The 20,782-nt window shown below is 42.9% G+C and overlaps 2 protein-coding genes across 2 annotated transcripts in view; both read left to right on the plus strand.

Annotated features, from left to right (window-relative positions):
• The window catches only part of arrdc1b (arrestin domain containing 1b), a 33,520-nt gene extending 19,564 nt beyond the window's left edge, over positions 1-13,956 (plus strand). Inside the window, exons 3-8 of the mRNA XM_079178573.1 lie at positions 3,575-3,625; positions 8,242-8,396; positions 8,743-8,925; positions 9,258-9,434; positions 9,793-10,276; positions 11,205-13,956. Coding sequence (XP_079034699.1) covers positions 3,575-3,625; positions 8,242-8,396; positions 8,743-8,925; positions 9,258-9,434; positions 9,793-10,276; positions 11,205-11,269 — 1,115 coding nt within the window. The 3' untranslated portion in view covers positions 11,270-13,956. The remainder of the gene's footprint in view (positions 1-3,574; positions 3,626-8,241; positions 8,397-8,742; positions 8,926-9,257; positions 9,435-9,792; positions 10,277-11,204) is intronic.
• A 659-nt stretch (positions 13,957-14,615) lies between these two features.
• slc31a2 (solute carrier family 31 member 2) lies at positions 14,616-20,780 on the plus strand. Its single transcript, XM_079178896.1, has 4 exons — positions 14,616-14,964; positions 16,957-17,023; positions 18,128-18,356; positions 19,188-20,780. Exons 1-4 carry the CDS (start codon positions 14,956-14,958, stop codon positions 19,351-19,353), a joined length of 471 nt encoding a protein of 156 aa, XP_079035022.1. The 5' UTR covers positions 14,616-14,955; the 3' UTR covers positions 19,354-20,780.
• Positions 20,781-20,782: the final 2 nt, after the last annotated feature.

The following is a 20,782-nucleotide window of genomic DNA, read 5'->3' on the forward strand; positions in this document are numbered from 1 at the left end:
TAGCTTTCTTTTGTCAAATAAATAAATAAAAAAAGCTAATTCACTTCTTTATGTTTCTCAAAGTTAATCATTTTGGTATTGCCACTGAAACTCGGGTATTGTTTTGGTGTAAAGTGAACCAAACTGCAAAAAATTCTGAGTCTATTAGACATCGGTGTGCAAAAACTTTGTAGGAATTCATATGAGAAATTAAAAAAGTGAAACTAAATAAATACCGCCATGTTTACCACATTTACGGTATCTTTGAGGACAAACTACATTCTATATTTCAGTACACGCATGCACACACACAGTGTAACACTGTATAACACCAGGAGCACCACACTCCAAACGGAGGAGGACATAAATAATTCATCACACTCCCTCCCTCTGCGCTCCCCTTTATCTCTGCCATTTTTTCCATATCCCATTCTCTTCCGAAAATGGGCCGCTCTGCCCCCAAGGGCTGAGCGACACAGGGGGAGCGCGACAGGAAGGGTGACAGAAGACAACCACACACACACACACACACACACACACTCTTGCACAAAGCAAGCGACGCTCACTTTGGCTGACTGATAATGTGGTATGCCACAGATGCTTGGCGGTTGGAGGACTGAAGACCAGTGATGTCAGCGTCCATTCTTCATCCTGTCACTGTTGTCAGTTAATGACCTTCAGCAAATAAGGATCTCCCTCCCACTGCTGCAGCGTGTTCCTGGTTACAAACTGACTGCTTTATATTTAGACCGTGCTGGAGACGGACCCACTGCAGCGTTTCCTTTTGTTGCCATGTTTTACGTTATCTGTCGATGATGCGTTACACATCTGTGCACAGACAGCATTTGTTGCAACGTTGTTTTCTTTCAGTTAGCTAAACGAGAACCGACTTTCAGGTGCAAGGTCCTATTTAATGTCATCGTATTAGATTGATGGATGTTGTACTTAGACACCACACGGCAAAAAATACAAACCAAGGAGAGAAAGTGTAGAGAGGGTCGAAGGTCTCCTTTACTCAACTCAATCGCCCATTTAGGATTTCTATCATCAGTCTTCTGTTTTTATTATTCCTATTCTAAGATAAGTGAGTTAACATTAAGAACTAGGAACTTTCATTTGTTGGCATTCAAAGAACGGCACAGCACATGAGTTACATCGTCGTAACTGTTGGTTTCTTCCATCCGTGATATTTTGAGTTAAATTGAGTTATCAACACAGCATAGTGTTGATAAATATTAAGTTTTCTTAATAATTTGCATCATTACAAGAGTTGATATGATTTTGAATCTCTTATTTCTGAGAGAGAACCTGTAAGTTGCTGTCGGTCTCTCCGTCCGCCTGTTTTCATGTGCATTTTTCAATTTGTATATTAGTAAACTGAGCGGAAACAGAAAATTACATTTCTTTTTAAATATTGCATAAAAGTTGTTACGCTTGGCTGAGGTGTAAAGGTGGATAGAAATAGAAAAAGCAAACCGCTAAAAGCACGATGTGATGTAACCGTTCTCACACTAAAACAGGAAACTAACAGAAATGTCACATTTACTTCCAGGTTTCTACTTTGGTTTTCACCGTCTGAGGAACCGTCTGGCGCTCTTTTTGCTTTGTTGCGCCCTCCTCTTCTGCAGTGGCATAGTGGTAACCATCCACATAACCGTAGTGGATGGAAACAAGCATTCAGATTTTCTAGAAATTAGGTTAAAATGTGCGATACATTTGGAGGGAAAACTTGCTAGTTTTCACTCTGTATAGCCATGCTAGTAACACCAATATCAATAACTGTGTCAGAAACATGTTGTCCTCAGGATGGCACCAGATTAAAGGTGATGATTAAAGTCATTACACATCATCCTTCTGGCACCATATTTTACAATATTGTCTTCTAGTAGTAGGTAGAACAGGTTTGAATTGTGTACGATTGATATTAGATTAGATGGATACTCTAACATGGTTAGAAAGCTGTGGTTAAGAACATCTAACAGCGTGCTCTTGAACCTATCTGCTCCTCTTTTAATGATTTCCTTCATCCAGTCTTTTCTGGCCCGTTTTAGCACGGCTCTCTACAGTTGAGTATATAAAGTGGCTGCACCTGCACAGCGCTGGTTTCAAGCACAACTGCTTCCTCAAGCAGTAAACGTGATGCACATGAACACACACACACACACACAGTCTGAGCACTTCCCCTCAGTAAACCGAGGCTAACGGGGGGGAAAAACTGAGTTGTGCCCATCCCTAACGAGGTGAGACATGTTGCTGTCTGGAGGAATTTAATTAGGCTGTCAGATCATCTAGAGAATTAATAAGCCGACTCTCTCAAGGTGCTCCCAGTGTGACGGAGATGGAAAGGCTCTTATTGGTGCCTCGTGCTCTTCTTATCAATTTAGGTGAGCTTGTGAAATAAAGTATAAAGTATAAAACAGTATTTAGTAGTTAATGCGATACTTAACGGAGTTTGTTGCATTACAAAACCCCTCTTCATACTTCAGAGCACTTCCTGTTTACATCCTCAGAATGACACATGTGCCTCTATGTGCCGTGTCGTCTGATAAGATCAGTAGTACAAGGTTCTCGTACAACTTTTCTTTTTCTTCTGCGCTGCTGCTGCTCTACCCTGATGTGTAAAAATACATTTGTTTTGTTTCTATAGTGTTCATGTCGCTGTTTTTCCTCTGCGTGAGATTCTGAAGGCATTTATGACAACATCTCCAAAGAAAAAGGCTGGAGACGGTGTTTGTTTTTCTCATTGCAAACAAAACTTATGAAAAGATAACCTAGAATGAGCTGATGCCATCAAGCCTTGTCTGTGTATCCAGAGCCTGGTATATCTTAATCCTCTGTGCCACAGAGCTCCATTGTTGTCAATGAGCCCCGCTGTCACACTAGATGACATGTTCTTTCATCACCACGAACACACACACCGTCCTGCTGCTGTAAATACATACTACATCCCCGGGTGTGTATTATTCCGCAGCTGACAAAAGTCCCCAACAAATTCACAATTTACCCCTGTTTGTATAACATTCGTGAAAGCTACAGTTGCCCAGCTGTGTGGGGAAATTATTTGGCCTTCTTCCTCTTCTTCAATGGGAATCAATGGCCTCCTTGGTAGAGACGGATTAGACCGGCTTTGTTGACAATAAGAGAAATATAGAATTAAACCAGGCTTCTTCTTTAATCCCGGGGATGCTGTTGCAACAGAGCAGAAGAATGCACTCGGTCTTGGGTCGATCGCTGCTCTCCCCGCGGTGCCACTGTGCTTGTAAATCATTGATTAGCTTTGCTGAGAAATGCTCCAACTTTGCCAGCTACACGTGTTACCGCTTCCTCCGACACCGGCTGATTGGTTTCAGTTGCTAGTTTCGTTCACGACAGAAGACTCGGCTCAGCTGTCTTTGAACAATGACGCTGCTTTGTCTCCGAAACTCCATCCTTCTGGTAAAGTAGGTGATCCTCACAGGACTTCTAATGTATACTAGGGGGGTATGGGAAGTCGAAATATACACAATCATGCACACACACAGACCCTGAGAATGATCACTGTATTTGCAACCATTAATGTAGTTTGCATTTAACTGAGAGACTTCCTCTTTTACAGGAACCCTGGCGGCAGGCGAGCACAGTTTCCCCTTCCAGTTTCTCATTCCAGGTGAGTGTGGGATTGACCCAGGTGACCCGTTCAACGTCATTCCTCCACGTCGGAGGCGCGCCTTCAGGTCTCGGAATAGTTTTCCAGGTCCAGATAGCGACAGTGAAAGGAGTGTGCTGCCGCGATAACATCTGATAACATGAGACTTTTTCCTGTTTGTGTACTTACAAAGTGCTCGGCCCTAAGCCCTTTTGTCTCCCGCACAAAGCAGACGCACACAGACCTGCGATGCCGATGCCGTGTGAAGGATCCTTACCTAGTTAATGTTTAAGAGATTTGGGGAGGGACATGCCGATTGTGACGTGCCTCAGCGTGATAAGTCATCTTTATTCCACATGCCACTTCACCTACACGGCGACGTAGATCTTTTTCCGAAGGCTGACGAGTAAAATAAATGACATCACAATCACGCACATGACACGGGAGATCAGCCGAACATGCTTGGCACCTGCGAGGTTCACACACAGTGCAGTGTCTGTCTGGTATCTTGCACTCTCTCAGGCGTGGGCTGAAGCACAGAGGGGGGGGGGGGTTGGGTTATTTTTAGTTCCCTCTCCTGTTGTGCAGTCACTGTTTAATTGGTCTTCATGCCCCCATACTTCTCCCCCCTCCCCCCTCCTCTCAGACCTTCGGACGTGAGAGCATCAGCACAGGGCATGTTAACTGTCATGTAGTGATGAGGGGAGACAAACCTGGCAAAAACATTGTTTTTTCAATGCGGAGATTCTGTGTTCTGTCAGACTTGTGGAAAGAAAACATCCAGAATAAACATTTAGGTGTTTATTTTACTACTACTTCTTCTAAATTCACCAAAAGTTACCATTAGATAATGCCTCATTTCCATATTTACACATAACATTTCAGAAAACATTATTCACCTGTAGTGTGTTCTGTAGGATTTTACAATGCATATATTAATGAATATATTCCCAGACTGAGTCAGAAATCTCCACTTCAGTAGCACTTACATAAACCAAACTTTCTAGTTTCATATCTGTATTCTGAAGGTTTCATGTGTTCATATATCATTCATAGCCTCATTTATAAAACATGTTATTCTTACAAACATTGTGTTTTTTGATGGTTGTTGACCGTATTCTCTGCGAGTGATAGTGGCTTTATCTATTTATTCTGTTCTGGAAATATATGCAAATTATGACATATTTAATAAGACATTGCATCATTTGCATATTTAAACATAACTTTTTAGAGCGCTTGCAATCCGAAATAGAATGCCTTAATGTGAGTAATCAGGTGGGAAAGTTCGGTGATGATACCTATTAGCTAAACATGTTCACCCTATTCATGTGGGTTGTCTCTCCAGAAGTGGCTCATTGGAGAGTCAAGTGTCTCGTATGACCCCTGCTGGTACAGCACAGACTGGTTCGGTCTGTTGTTAAAATAGACTTGCAGCAAATAAAGTCTTCTGCTAGAATGACCTGACTTTTCACACTGGGTTCTAATAGGTGATGGTGATAATGAGTTTTTTATCCTCTTTGAGAAATGTTCATGTGGAGATATTGAAACATCTCGGCATCAGAACACATAATAAACACATACAACCTTAGAGAATGATGATGTGCAACATTTAAATACAAAATGAATGAAGTGTGGTAGTTCATTAAATAAACACAGTGTCATCTGGTAAAGGTTGCACTATCTTGGAAGGAAAAGACTACGTATTGTTGTACAAAAGTATGATAATAAAGTTGAATGGAATTTAAGAAGCATTTAAAAGCAAAATCCTCATAATAATCAGGGTCCACGCCAATGAAGGCTGAGCAGTTCCTACTCAAAGACAGAGACACAGAGACCTTGAAGCTTGTTTAAATGTGTGATGAAGTTAATGGTTCAAAGTTCTTTTCAAATGAAGTAAAAAGTTAATAATACACATAAGCCCACCACAAATACTGGAAAAGCAGCTCCAGCGCTTTCCTTAAACTCAGCTACGGCGGTTACAGCAGGTCGTTGATTATCACATCATTGACGTTTCACCTTCGAACTCTTGTCGGAGTGTCCTCGAGCGAGAAACACTGGGACCCAGTCTGCTATCGATGTGTGCTGGGATGGATGTGAGGGTGCTGTAAAGTGGGATAAAGGTGCTACATGAATGCAGTCAGTACGAGAGGAATGAATCTTCACTGGCCTCACGATTCAATCTGATTGCGTTTCACCTGTTCAAGGATTCTCGAGGAACGGTTATAAAACGAGCATTTATCTGGAGTCGAGGCGTCAGATGGTGTTCTGGTCTGATCAACTTTTTCAACGAGGGAACAAAGAATTCAAAGAGACGGGGAAGGCGTAGGCGTAGGATGAAATGGTGGATGACCTCATTCCAAAAGGACATGAGATATACGTTGAAGATGAAAAAGTGATACACTTTGATAGAGTGCTAGAACCTTTTATCCTTTGTCAATGAGCCCCTGCATGTCACGCAAGAATCCTTGTTTTCATACAAATGAACTGAATAAATTGGAATAACCAGTGAGCAGCTGATGATCAAAGTCCATAGCAGAAGACGAGGACAGCCTTAAAAAACCCAAACATTCCCTATCTCACTGTTGATTTCTGAAGTTAAACCGTCAACCGTGACACATTTCAAAACACCAACACTGAGCTGGGAGCAAGGCGTCGGCTGCTGTAGTCAAATCAGGGAGCACGCTGTGAGACACAATATGTGTGAATGAAATACGTGCTTTTGAAATCAAATCAAAAGAGTTCCCTCCAAACAGATTCCTTCTCGCGAGCAATGTATTCCCTGTTTAGCAGATGAAACCTTCTCTACTTGATCTGAAAACTAAAGTAATTCTTGACTTGGTGATTTGCAGGTTAAAAGCCAAGCTTTAAACTGGGCTAAATTTGGATGAAGAAACATTTTTAGCTGTCTAGGTTACATATTACACCATTTTACTGACGACAGTTCAACTTGTAACAGGAACGGATGCCATATTGAAATATAGTCATTGACATGCTGTTGAAATGATGTTAATATGTAACTCAGACATCGAAACTAGACTAGAGTCTTCAGCTGCGCTAGCTGCTCTGTGAAACCCGGTGCTTTGAACTTAAAACCTCTCGTCAGCACGCCAACATGCTGATTATTAAGCAGGTACTGTACAATGTTAACCATGTTCAGCGTCTAAGTTTAGTGTGTTAGCATGCTAACATTTGCTAGTTAGCAGCTAGTTAGCTTTGCCTGTATGTAGTCAAACCAAGGTATTGGACAAATTGAAGTTTGGACTCTGATGATGGCACTACTTGAAAAGTCAAGGGGTCACCAAAGAGATTACAGCTCATCCTGAGGGCAAAAGTAATATCTGTAACAAATTTTATGGCAATCCATCTTAGAGTTGTCCAGAAATTTGACAACCTTCACGGTGGCACTAGAGGAAAATTCAATAGGATTCATCCACTGGGGACCATGAATGACTATACATTTTACCACAAATGTGGCCCAGTTTCAACGTAGGCGGCAATTTCTTTTCAAGATCTTTTGACCTGCAAATCAACAAGTGCTCACTTGGTTCCTTGGTTGTACAAGTGGTGATGTCATGGGGGCTGCCTATTGAAATGAAGTTAGCAAGTTCAACTGCAGCTCAAAAGGAACAAGGCCGATTTCGCAATCGTCAGCCACTTTTCAGCAGCCAGGACCAGCCACAGTCTGGTGTGTCTCCAGGGAAAGTCGGCCCGGTGCTTCAGTCCGTCCTTTGTCAGTCCGTCCACAGCTCTGTCCTGGCTCCCAAGCTGTCTGAAACAAAACACAACAACAACCCACATCTCCTGCTTAATTCTTATTGACAGCAGCAGCAGCAGCAGCAGCAGCAGACTTGTCCCTGGAGCAGCCGCCCGCCTCGCTGACATTAGCATCTGAATGAGGATCAGTGAGAAACGGAACGAGGGGCTCAGCTTTTGTTTTGACAACACATTAATCACATTTTTGTAGATGCTGTTTGGGAATTTACATGCAGATTGTTCGTACGGCTCACACTTCTAGAGGTTTTTTTCTTCCTTTCCTCTGACTCTGAACATCTCTCTCCTGCTGTCTGTCTGGCTGCTTTCTCCCCAGATAGTCTTTTTTTTATCTGCCTTTCCTTAAATTTCCTTCCCTCCAGCCTTGTGCCTCCCTGTTTCCTGCTCTTCACTGCCCTCTCCTCGAGTCACAAGAACAATCTGTGTTCTTTTATCCACTCAGTCTGAAAAGCTCCTTAACTCTTATGACAGCTCTGATAGAGGCCAACATGGATAAGGACACAGACTTCAGCTCTGTCCTCCCCCTACTGCTAACTCTATAAAAGAACATCTATTTACATTTTCATTTAGCTTTTTCAGGAATTGCAACCTTATATTAATTTGTAATAGACATTGAGATACCTATGTACGTAACCTTTGAACTGGAATTTATTTTCCTTATAGTATAATTTGTTAGTAGTGTTTAAGAATTTAATTCGGAGCATTATTTTGTATTTTTATGGGTTATCAAAGATGCAAAACACCTATTCCACATTTGAAAGTGATACCTTTTTTCAAACCTTTTGATGGGCTTTAGCGGTCCTTTCGCCCCAAAATATCAGTAACTGTTCTCAGTGTCAAAGTAACGTCTGCAATCCTCTCTTCAGTCGCTGTTCCAACTTCCTTTGAGGGACCCTTTGGGAAGATTATTTACCGCGTGAGGGCGGCTATCGACACGCCCCGCTTCTCTAAGGACTACAAAGCCCAGAGGCCCTTCTACCTGCTCAACCTGCTCAACCTAAATGAGGTGCCTGCCATTGAAGTAAGTGTTCACTGCACAGGTTTCCCTACTTTTTTGATAACCTCTCTGCTCATTGTATTGCTTAACAAACCTAAATGCAGCTCTTCTGTTCTTTTGAAAAAGTTTTGACAGGAGGAGAAGAAGGGACGCATCTCTTTATTTGATCAGCGCTTGTCTCGGTCGAGGCTTATTTGATTTTATGGCAGAGCAGGATCGAATTCATTTTCTCCCCAACCTTCCCTGCATTACTCACTTATCATTCACTCTCTTCCCGACATGACTGTCGGAGTTTCCTGATACTCTGGCATCAGCTAATTTAGGCTCCTTTATCACCGCACTAACAAACGTTTATCCTGCGACTCCGCAGCATCCGAGTTACGCTGTGACCACGAAGAAGTTCAGCTACCTCCTGGTGAAGACGGGGACCCTGATGCTGAAAGCTCGCAGTGACCTGAGGGGCTACATCCCCGGGCAGGTCATCAAGTTAGCCACTGAGATCCACAACAAGTCTGGGAAGGACACAGGGTGTGTGCTGGCCAGTCTCATACAGGTAGATCAGTGAATATTATCCATAGTAATAACTATATTTGTGTTTTTACCACCATAAGTTATTGCTGCAGTGAGTCATCTTTGGAAATATTGTCTCGCAAATGCTTTCAGGTGTTTAACGCAGAACAGGTGCACTGAGTCGGAAAAAATTGATTTCAGATTTTATTATCATTCATAGAACTAAAACCTCCCTGTGGGAGCGCATGAAATCTCTCTATAGTAATGGAGGTTTTCTTGATCCGTTTCGAAGGCGCCGCTTTTCCTTCCAATATGCCAGAGGCGGGTGAATCGATTTGAAGTCACCATCGCATCTTTTTGTTGTCCACTCACCAGAAAGTGACCTACAAGACCAAGCGGCCTGTGTTCGACCTGCGGACCATCGCAGAGGTGGAGGGAGCCGGAGTGAAAGCAGGAAAACATGCAGAGTGGAGAGAGCAGATCATCGTCCCTCCTCTTCCTCAGTCAGCACTGGCCCGCTGCAGCCTCATAGACATCGACTATTTCATTCAGGTCAGTGTGTGTGTGTGTGTGTGTGTTTAGATGTGCATAATATTATTAAAAAAGACTTATCCTCTGAGCTTCCAAAGTTCATTATCTTCCAAAGTTGTGGAGCGTACTTAAAGGGCAACACTGTTTGCTGTGTTCCTGTTGGCGCCGGCACACATTCAGAATATTTTAGATTTCAGAGCTTGTTGTTACTGTAAACACGGCAGCTAGATATACTGTACATTTTCCCCTATTCTGGTTTATTTTCTGGCAGCCAGATGAATAATAGCATCGTATATTGTATTATAGGGGTATCATAGTAATTATTCTCTTGGACCAGTTGTAAATGTGTACCCGTCACAAATGCTGTTTTGTGTTCCAGGTGTCACTAAAATCTCCAGACGCCGTCGTCACTCTGCCCATCTTCATTGGGAACATCGCCGTGAACTTTTCCCCGTCGAGGCCCATGCTCTCCCGTCCAGACCGCTGCGGCGCACCCGTCGCACCCGTCGCACCCGTCGCACCCGGTGCGGCGGGCGTGACGCCCAGTGCTCCGCCGGTGGAGGAGGAGGAGCCAGAGGAGGGGCTGTGTGCAGCCGGCGTGGCCAGTGAGGAGATTCCCACCAAGAGTCACTCTCAGCAGGATCCCTCCGGTCAGCCGGTCACCATGTCCCCCAGCGCCTTCAGCCACGCACCGGGTGCGGCCCTTCCTCCGGGCCACAGACAGCCCAACGCGTCCGCTCCCCTGTTCTGTGTGTCCACCGGGGCCACCATACCTTTCTTCACCGAGGGAAACGTGACTCCCATCCCCACTTCCTGTTCTCTCATCCTCCCTCCAGAGTACAGCAGCTGGGACTACCCTCATGGTTAGTTCTTCGACACCGGCACACCGGCAAACACATATGCATACAAGGACACACAAGATAGCAGTTTGGTTTAATGGCCAATTAGTCACACAGTCAGTGCTTTGAAATGTCTTTTTTATGTTTTCACCTCAGTGAATTCAAGTGATGATGAATTGTCTGAAGTTCGATCTCTAAAACCGGATAAACCCTGGCTGGTGTTGAGCCAAGAGTCGCCTCTTGCAGTATAGTGTTGTCATTTGTCCTTTTTATAGGTAAACCTCACAATCACGTGGCCCACATGTCACATATAAACAATCACACACCAAAGTTTTATCGCTCACCCACAAATCCTGCCAAATTCTGTAAGGCAGCTTTCCACTCATGCAAAGGTCCTGGCTATTCCCAAACGTTGCCGTTTGAACAGCTCTCACAAGCTTTAACAAGCCCACAACATTAGTTTTTGTCTGAAACTACAGTTCTGTTGAGCGACAATGCTAACCCCTTAAAACATAGGGCACCAGCTGTGTATTCGTAATGCTGGAAACACCTTGGTACGGTAAGTGCTCTTGAATGCACCCTCGGCCAGTTAGTGAAGACAGACACTTTTACATTTCACATGAAAACAAGTGAAGGATGACCGAACACTGCGGGTGCTTCTGAGTTCATTTAATGTGGTTGCTGAAGCATTCACAGCTGATGCTCAATAGTCCCATAGCATGTAATCTATTAATTATATGATAACCACAGAGTAATGCCATGATTATTACAGAAACTCATGTTCGAAGCTAAAAAGTGTCAAAAGCACATTCAGAATCCCGTTTCAGATAGACTGATGAACCCTATATGACAAATCCATTGACTTACAGCGATACTTTAGTAGTTACAGAACAGAGGCAGGACTACAGCTCTATCACTGACTTTATTTGTCTTCTGCCTTTGTGTGTTACAGAGCCCCCGCCCACTTACGAGGAAAGCTGCAGTAGCGCCGACTCCAGTTTCAACAGTAGACAGTAGAGAAGAAGCCGGTGATGAAGCATCATCACCCACTCCTGTCTGCATTCGACACTCTCGACTAATCGAGACAGAGACACGGCGGGTTACTGAGGACGGACGATAACTCCACCCCCAAGAACACCCCAAAGATTGTTTCTTTGTCCTCGAATAAGTAAAAAAAAAGAAAAAGGGATCATATCTTATATTGAATATAAGTTTAATTTCTCGTGTCTCATCAGGTAGAGTCAGACCGAACGGGTGAACATCACTGTGCCTAAAATAAGTATTTTGGATCATCACACAGCATTTCCAATATTCAGTGATTGGACATGGAGACGTGGAGTTAAATCTGTTTTGTTTTTCCGATACATTTTTGCATCTGTGATGCCTTGAAAATAATTTCGGCCTACTGAAGGCTCATGTTTGACGAGATCCATCGCTGGCCTTTTCTTTTTTTTTTTGAAGTCTTGTTCCAATTGTGCACTTGTTATTGTGGTCCACCGCTGGCCTCAGCAGCAGCAGCAGGAGCAGCAGGGCAGAGAACTCACTACCAGAGCTTGTGGTTTGTCTAGTTTAACTAGTTAAAACCCCAGCGTGTGGGATTATCTGTGATTTAAAGCATCTTGATAATACCACTAGAAGAGTCCAGTCAGAATCCTACACATATTGGCTTTAAGGACAAATAGAGTCTCAGCAACACCTCTCAGTTGTGTAACTTGAAACAGAGGTAGCAGTAAAAACAACAACAACAATAACTTACTGTAGTGAGAATTTGTATATTTTCTAGCATTGCTTTTATCGACATGACCGACTGGAATATTTATATAATAAAAAATGTTTTACTTAAATTTGCTTCTAGACAAGATATTTAATGTTGAGAGAAATGAAACACATAGAGTGTGCTCTGATCTCTTTTTGGAAAGATTGATTATCTTAGAATAATATATATATATATATACATATTCATACATACATATGCATATCTTTGAACTGCCACCATGTGCTGTTGCCTCAGACAATTGAGAGGTTTCGCTTTGACACCAGTTTTGTATTCAGAGGACAGTTTATCTGCAGATGAGGCTCAGCTCTCCTGCAGCTGGATGTGAAGACTCAGTCTATGTCTGCCCTCTTGTGGCCGTCACTGGTACAAATTTATCTCAAACTCCTCTTGAAAGTGGAACCTAACATGATCAGCCATGCAAATACTTCACTGAGTCCCTGCTTCTGTGATGCACCAAGTGAGGTCTGCTGTTTGAATTGTTTGCTGAGCAGAACGGACAAATTGAGGTTTTGAGATGCGCGTAGTGTCGAGATGGGATGCAGGTGTTTCAGTCTGAATGAGATTATACGTTGTTGTTGTTTTCCTCTCTGTTGCCTTAACGTTCTTTTAGTGTTACGTCCGTGAGATGAGAACGCTCTGAAATTTCAGCCGGTGCAGACGATAAACATACATGTGCACAACACAGCACTTTTTAGTATTTGCATGGGTTTCTGAGTGTACGTCTTCTCTGTGCGTGTGTGTGTGTCTGTGTGTGTGTGTGTGTGTGTGTGTGTGTGTGTGTGTGTGTGTGTGTGTGTGTGTGTGTGTGTGTGTGTGAAACAGAACTTGTTTGGATAAGTTCACCTGAGGTCTGTTTTCCCTCAAACTCAACTATTTCAAATTGATTTGTGATTCAGCGCCTGTGTTAAATTACCGGTTAGAGACATTTTCTTTGCCTGTGTACAAGGGCTGGGTGATAATTCCACACTTTTATCTTTCAGTCTGACCTTTTGATCTGATCTCATCATGTTATCACTCCCCAAAATGCCTCCTGTCCAAATGATCTCATCTTAACTCATCAGCCTTTATTCTAAACTAACCAAGAGTTTGATCTCATGTAATTCATAAGAGTGGAACAGAGTTTCTTTGGATTCTGTTTCCGTGACTTTTGACGTGTTTGTCTTATTGTACCACCTTTTAGTACAAAGTCTTGTGAATTCAGAACACAAAAACATGTGGACTCCTCACCGCAGATCACGCTGCCAAGTGTTTTCCAGAATTTGTATTTTACTTTGTGAGACGCGTCCGCTCCGAGTTTTTCCACAGACAAACTGCTGTTACTGTTGGAAACCTGACAGTCCCCCAAACTACGTTGTGTCCTGGCTCTACATCATTGTGAATGCATGCCTTAAACAATCTGGATTCCCACCACGTCTTACAGGAGCTCGTGATGGACTTCTCTTCTTCTCTGTCAGGGATGCGGAGCGCTTCCTTGGTTCTGTCTCCTGTGGACTGTGCTTAGAGCACCTGATGTATACAAATGTAGCTTTTAAAAGCAGTGAGGACACTGGACCTTAGACCTCATTTTATTCTTGTTTTAGAAAATATGTGCAATTCCTCTCATCTCTTAAAAATGCTGCAGCACCTACTCCCTGAAGTCACTTCACGCTGCTTTTATCGATCCTGGTTCTGTTTAATTCCTCTCCACCAAAAGGTACGATAGCTTTATGAAGCTCCAATTGTTCTGTGTTTTTTTTTTTTTTTTTCATTCTTTTCCCCTCACATATTGATGAGTGGTGTCTGGTTTTGTATTTTTCTACTCGTTAAACTGTTTACAGGTGCGTATGCAGACACTTATAGTAGCACCTCAATCAGTAAATGTAATATTTCAGCATACAGTGAAGAATCAGTTGTACTGTACAGTATAACAATAAAGATATACAACGTGTTTTTGTTGTTTATGTCAGCAGAGTCGGCTTTGTTGTTCTGACATAGGGACATACTTCCAAAACTAATTTTCTTTTTCTTTTAAGAAACAGTGAGCATCATGGCACCTTTCAACAACAAGGCAGTTAAAAGTGCATTACATAAGAGCAAACATTTATATTAGTTTAGACTTAAAACAGCTGGAATAACATAAGGACACCGCTGATCTAGAGCTACATCTAAGTGTGATCTTTCTTGAAAATATGTGTAGAACCGCAGGAATCCTGGTGAAAGGTTCGCAGTTGTCCTAAAAGCGGCACACAAAAAAGCAGTAGAAGCTGTTGCAATGGTGGCTAAAATCAAAAGGACTCCGGGGTAAAGATGTTTGCAGAGGATGAGATGATGAGGTGATTTTCCTCATTCAAAAAAACCAATATGATAGTAACATCACGATAAATATCATGTGTCGTTATCGCTCTCAAGTAACAATCAGCCTCCTTCCAGACACACGCAACACGGTGCAGGTTTTACAACGAGTAGCCGAAAAGCAACGAATGCTTTCGGCTACCTCCGTCCATCACGTGATCCAAGTAATTGTGTGGCGTAAACAACGGAAGATTCGATGTGCGCATGCGTAGCATTTCGAGCATCTCTATCGACTAAATGCACAATGTTAGCTAAACATTGGTTATAATGCAAATGTATGGTCAGTTGTACCCGCCCTGCTCGATGTGGACGATACTATTTGAGTTTCCGAGCGACTTGAATCACCGTTTCGACCGTGTAGTTGGTGCTCCGTCCCAAGTTGCTTAAAAACTCAACTACCCGTCAGCCCTCGGGGTTATTGTCCGGAGTCAGGAGGCAGCCTCGGTTCTGCTACTGTGGGACATTTGAGACATGGCTCGTACTTGACTGCGCTCGAGCAGCAACTCTACCCCGGGCCGTGGGTCGTCAGCGATGGGAAACCTGTCGTGAATAACCGCTGAAACTGCGGCGTTAGCCTGCGCTCACCAAGCTCACCATGATGTCCGTAAGTGGGGTCTTTGTAGTTTGTCACATTTTGAATTAGAAATATTTTTCTACAATGATAAAGTGTGCCGTCGAGTCAGTCAGTGTGTGGGGACATGTGATGTGGACTTTATGGAGCATCCCATAATAGACATAGAGGTTGTAATATAATTTGCTGTCCCACATGGAGAGTTTGGAGTTTAACGCGTAACGGTAAAGTTATCACTGCTGGAAAAGATCTTCAGGCTTCAGGCTGGGCAGTCTATCCGAAAACATTCATGTATCACACACAACAATAACCGTAATAACACATTGTGTTGTTTATACTACTACCACTATTTGCTTTGACTCTTTCAGCTGGACAGCAAATATTGTGAAACTATAACTTGGCATGATCACATCATCAAGTTTATTTACCAGCTGTCATCTCAGCTCTACTGAGTTATGGTTGAAAAGACAATTGCATTGAACCTTTTTATATGTCAAGCAAGCTTAAAAACTCGCTTTGCAAGTTGGATCGCATGTGCTAGTAGTGACATGAACAGCTGCATGTGCCACATTGGAAACACAAGTCATAGTGTGGGCTTTGGAAACCTATCGACATGAATGTAAATTACATGTGAGTATTTGCAGTAGAAACATTGTCTTCTCTGTTGGCAATCTCAGCATTGACCTGGTTAAATGAACAAATTGACTATCTGGTTCTCTCAAGCAGTTTGGAAGATAAAGCTCACAATGATCACTGTGCCGTGGCCTAAAGTCGGATTGGTGACTCAAGTTCTCTATATTTGACTTTCTCTGTAATGTCTCTTGCAGCCTCAAACACGTCCATTTCAGTCATTTGGCGAGTTTCTGCAGGATCAGCATGGTGACATCACTAACAAGAAGTCTGACAGGGCAAAGAAACAAACCCCGGTGGTAGCCGGACATATTTGAATGGTAACCCAAGCGGATTGTTGTAAACATCCATCACAGTTTACAGGCCAACTTCCTGTCCCAGTGCGGGATTCTTGTCATATCACTTGTGGGTTCACCTCCACATGAGTTCACCTCAACAACCTGTCTGATCAACTCGCTACTCGTCTTTCCTGCCCAGTCAGATTCTGTTGACATTTTCAAATGATTTCGAGAAAGGCCCGTCACTTGTTCCCAGAGCCTGGCGACGTATCAAGATGTGCTTGTTTTGTCCAACCAACACTCCAAAAACCCCAGATATACATTCTCATACAAAAGTTTAGTGCAGAAAGAGGGAAAAACAAGCAGCTCAAACCAAATATTAATATTAGGTTCCATGTAGACCTTCACCGGTGTGCAGCTGGTGAGAGGAGGAAAGAGCCCGGCGGGGGGGCCGAGCATGCAGACTCGCTAACAGACACACTCACAGAGTGCATTCCTGTCACAGGTCCACCGGAGCAGAGCGGAACAGAACAGGCTTTTGTTGGACAGTACGTCCTGTAATTGTTGGGCAAGACCTGCTGAATTTGTTTGGAACAGTTTTTGAATTACATTTTCTTCTCTCATTAGTAAAAGGAATCCCAAAAATGACATGTAGAACAGAGGAGGAGGGGGGGGGGTTTGAGTGATAAATGATGGAAAATATGAGTTTAAACACGGAGAGAGAGAGGGAGAGAGAGAGAGAGGGAGAGAGAGGGAGTGAGAGAGAGAGAGAGAGAGAGAGAGAGAGAGAGAGAGAGAGAGAGAGAGAGAGAGAGAGAGAGAGAGAGAGAGAGAGAGAGAGAGAGAGAGAGAGAGAATCTGTAATCAAAGACGCTCTGAGTCACTGCACCAGGAGGAGAGAGGACTGATCTCAGAGCAGTGCAGCAGCTCTCAGTCTCACATGAGTGGTCTTGGTGGGAAAGAGGCTGAGGTCAGCAGCTTCGTAACGCCTGGTCCCTGTGTTAATTATGTTTCTCAGAATTGGACCGTTTTCTGTTTTTTGTAAACGTAATCATAACCAGTGAAGCACGCTCACAGTATATAGAGTCTTTAATATTTTTCTCATATCTTCCTTCAGATGACCTTTGGGGTGTCGAGCAGCGTGACGCTGCTGTTTGACTTCTGGGATGTGCACGGGCCTGTCGGTAAGATGCAAATGTCAAACAGCATCTCCACTGTTACGCTGTGTCAACAGACATCAGGAGACGTGTGTGTGTGTGTGTGTGTGTGTGTGTGTGTGTGTGTGTGTGTGTGTGTGTGTGTGTGTGTGTGGGTGTGTGGGTGTGTGTGTGTGTGTGTCTATACTTCAAAAACGTCTGTGTAATGATTTTCTTTGAGGAGGGCAGCAGCAGTCGCCAGTTACAGTGGATTCAAACGTTGACCTGGTTTCATTGTCAAATATTAACCAGAACATTGATAGAGACTTCAAACCACTGCTGCAGTATGATATATATATATATATATATATATATATATATAGAGATGTGTGAGATGTGAGATATATGTGTGAGATGTGAGATATATATATATATATCTTGTTGTGTGTTCAGTATTAGAACTATGATTTAGAAATAGACAATATAAATAATTCAGAGTTAAAAAGAAAAACTAGAATCAAAAATGTTTATTCTAAGCATCAGTTATCAAAGATGTGTGTTTGATGTTAGAAGTCTGGCTTTTCTGTTCCTGTTTTTTCTGTGCTTTTTCTATGTTCTTTATTTAATTGTTCTGCGATGGTCTTATCACCCTGTTTTTTGGGGGATGAACCACGCCTGCCAGCATAGAGCTTGTTTGCATATTATTGTTTCATGCATTGTTTGCAAGATGTATTATAAAGATGTGGCACTGGTTCACACTTTTCAAACAGTTTGACCCGACCAAGACCCAGGTAGGAATAGAAACGCAGTCGTTAACTACGTTTTTTGTGGCACGGAGTAGTGTGCAGACTTTACCCGTTTCCTTATCAACACGTACATCTGCCGTCTTCAGGCAAGGAGCCACCACTCTAGTCTGAGCGAGTGCGGAGGACTCCTTTAAGTTGTAAAAATGTCCCCAAGCAAAAGCAACATCACAGTGTTAAGAGTCCAGGAAGTCATTGCAGCCAACCAAGAAATGTAATATTATAATTTACAGATATGATGAAGTGGTATCAATCTTCTTATTCAACCCGTCCAGGAAGCTAATTTACAAAATGTTGAGCTATTCCCTTTACGGTACTTTTTTTATATATTGTGTGTCTTTGTCTCCAGGGATGGTGCTGTCGGTGCTCGTGGTCTTTCTGCTGACGGTCTTCTTCGAGTTGCTCAAGGTGTGGAAGGTGTGGTTGGGGAGTAGCTCTGAGCTGGCTCAGCACCAGCGTCTGTACGCGGCCCCTCGATCCTTTAACAGCGACAGCATCCCGACGCTGGACAGCAGCCCCTCTGAATCCTCGCTGACCCCCATGGAGTCGCCCCGTCCCGCTCCAAACACCACAAACCGGTCAGGTCCAAGTAAACGTACACAATCTACAGTGTGATCATTTTGCCTTTTCTCATAGATTTATGTTGACTGCAAGATGTAAATAATGGAGCTGTAAGATAATACTATGGAAAAATGAATGGAAATGTCCCATCAAATGATAGATAGTGCAATCTTTACACATCAGAACATTATGGAAGTCCAGTTCCGCCAATAAAAAAAATTGCTAAACATTTAACCTCGTTACTTTGACTTACTAAATTCATTTTTTACCAAGTAAATAAAAAAAGATTTTTAAGTTTTGATTTGCTAAGTCATGTTGACAAACTTACAACATTTTTCTGTAATGGTGGTCATGGGCCTCCGTAGACAGTCAACCTGACATTGTCTAAAATGTAAAAGCAGTTCGAATCTTTCTGCTTCCTCGAGTCTGATCCAGTTTGCTTTTTGTGAAATCAAACATGTAGAGTTCAGTGAGTGTTTAAGGGTAACGTCGTTTGGCTGCACCATTGCAGTCATCCCTGAGCTTCATCATTCCCCTGCTTCCTGTCGTAGCTGTGTGTGGTCTGCTTTGTGAGCTTGTGTTTATCTGTGCACCTCCACACACTGAGTTCCGTATATGTCTCACACACGACATGGATGTGAAACTGAACATTGACCTCCTTTTCTGTTAAATGGTTCAAGTGTCTGTTACAATGATTGAACCCAAAAACAACATGTAGCCTAAATCACTGACTACCATAGCATCTTGACAGACTGCTTTCTTACTATTACACCAAAGTATTTAAGGTAGTGATCCTCTCATATAGATCTACTTGGTGAAACTCATGTATTCCTCTCTTCCCTCTGCAGCTGGCTGCTGCATGGTATCCAGGCAGTGCTCCACATGCTGCAGGTGTCTCTGGGCTACATGCTGATGCTGTGCGTCATGTCCTACAACACCTGGATCTTCATCGGTGTCATCGTGGGCTCTGTCCTGGGTTATTTCATCTCATTCCCTCTCCTGGGTCAAATCTGATGGTATGGACGGTTCAGAGGAGGTTTATTTTCTCTGTCTTCCCCCCCTGAGCTACATGCTCTGGATACTAAATGGGGAAACTACTTGATTGACTAATTTCAGCGTTTGGTTCAGTTGCTCTGGGTACAGTTGGTATTTGTGAAGCTTCTAACACTGGGGGAGGAGGGGGGGGGGCTCGAAAGATGAATTCCTTGTATACCTAACGAATAAGTTGCACAATACTAACGCACACTACTGTCGCATAGAACTCCTCTGGATGTGCGAACGGAAGTGTTCGTGCACAGAATCATTCAGATTGTCCGTTACCGGCGTCCGTCTTCTGTCTCTCTTTGGTTCGTGACCGCGGGACTCCGTCGTTAAAGGGACTCTACATGATATTCAGAGCATTAATATAGCAGAAAAACAACAACTACTTGCTATGTGAATATAGTGAATTGAGCAGAGAAGGAAGTCCCTCTCCCGCTGTCTGTGTTGTAATCCAATATTCTCTGGGCTTTGTTTACATAGCCGGGCCGGCCTTGCGTGCATGTTAGTGCATGTGAGCGCGCTCATACTGCGGTTTATTTCTCCTAAAATGCATTGGAGTCGTCCACAGAGGTACAACCCACATCAGTTTTTTACGTTTTCTTGGTCAACCTTGACGGACTTTTTAAACTACTACAGTGTTTTTACTAACTGGCTATCTAACAATTAAAGGTGTTATGACACTACGGATGATTTTATTTTTTTAAAGAGATTTTCATGAAGATTTTTCCGCCTGTGTGAAACCTTTTAAAGCAGACTCTCTCTCGGAGCTGAGATTTACAGTCAGACATCATAAGACAGGGCTCAGATGAAGGAAGTGAATCATGTGCTAACTTCTCTTAAGTGTCATCTTGGTTCATTCTCAAACGTATGTCATGTACGATCATGTGGTTCTGTGGCAATCATTGACAAACCACGAGCCTGAAAAGGAAAGGAACCTTGAGGCTTACAGCTCGGGTGTCTTCTGTTCAGCTATGAGCTTCTCTTTTGAAACAGAGTGTTTTAACACTAAACATCGAAATTGAGCTTCTCACACCAATCGGACATGTTTTGCAATAAATAATCAGGAGAAGGTGAAAATGTGTGAAAATGTGCCTTGGATACAGCGTCAACAGGCAGTGTCACAACAGGGCACTGCCTTTATAAAATTGAGAGAAAGAGGAATCGCAACTCTTCTCAGCAATGAACGTCAGACTGCAGCTTGCTCTTTTGACTACAGATGGTACAAAAGCAAAAGTGACGCTGACACCAAACGATGTAGGAACACTTGTACAGCTTCAAAGTTTCCCTTCATTTTCTGGAAAGAAACTGATATGTAACTGCAAATTAAATAAAAAAAGGCACCTGGAAAGGACAATGTAATTTGATACTTTGGTTCTAATAAAAAATGAAGATGTAAAGAAGA

Source organism: Pholis gunnellus (assembly GCF_910591455.1).
Source record: "Pholis gunnellus genome assembly, chromosome: 18".
NCBI classification, from domain to species: Eukaryota; Metazoa; Chordata; class Actinopteri; order Perciformes; family Pholidae; genus Pholis; species Pholis gunnellus.

Bases quoted from the DNA above. Each gene is read 5' to 3' on its own strand.
- slc31a2 (XM_079178896.1), top strand. The intron at 17,024-18,127 runs GTAAGATGCAAA...CTTTGTCTCCAG, and splicing joins GGATGTGCACGGGCCTGTCG to GGATGGTGCTGTCGGTGCTC. The intron at 18,357-19,187 runs GTCAGGTCCAAG...TTCCCTCTGCAG, and splicing joins GCTCCAAACACCACAAACCG to CTGGCTGCTGCATGGTATCC.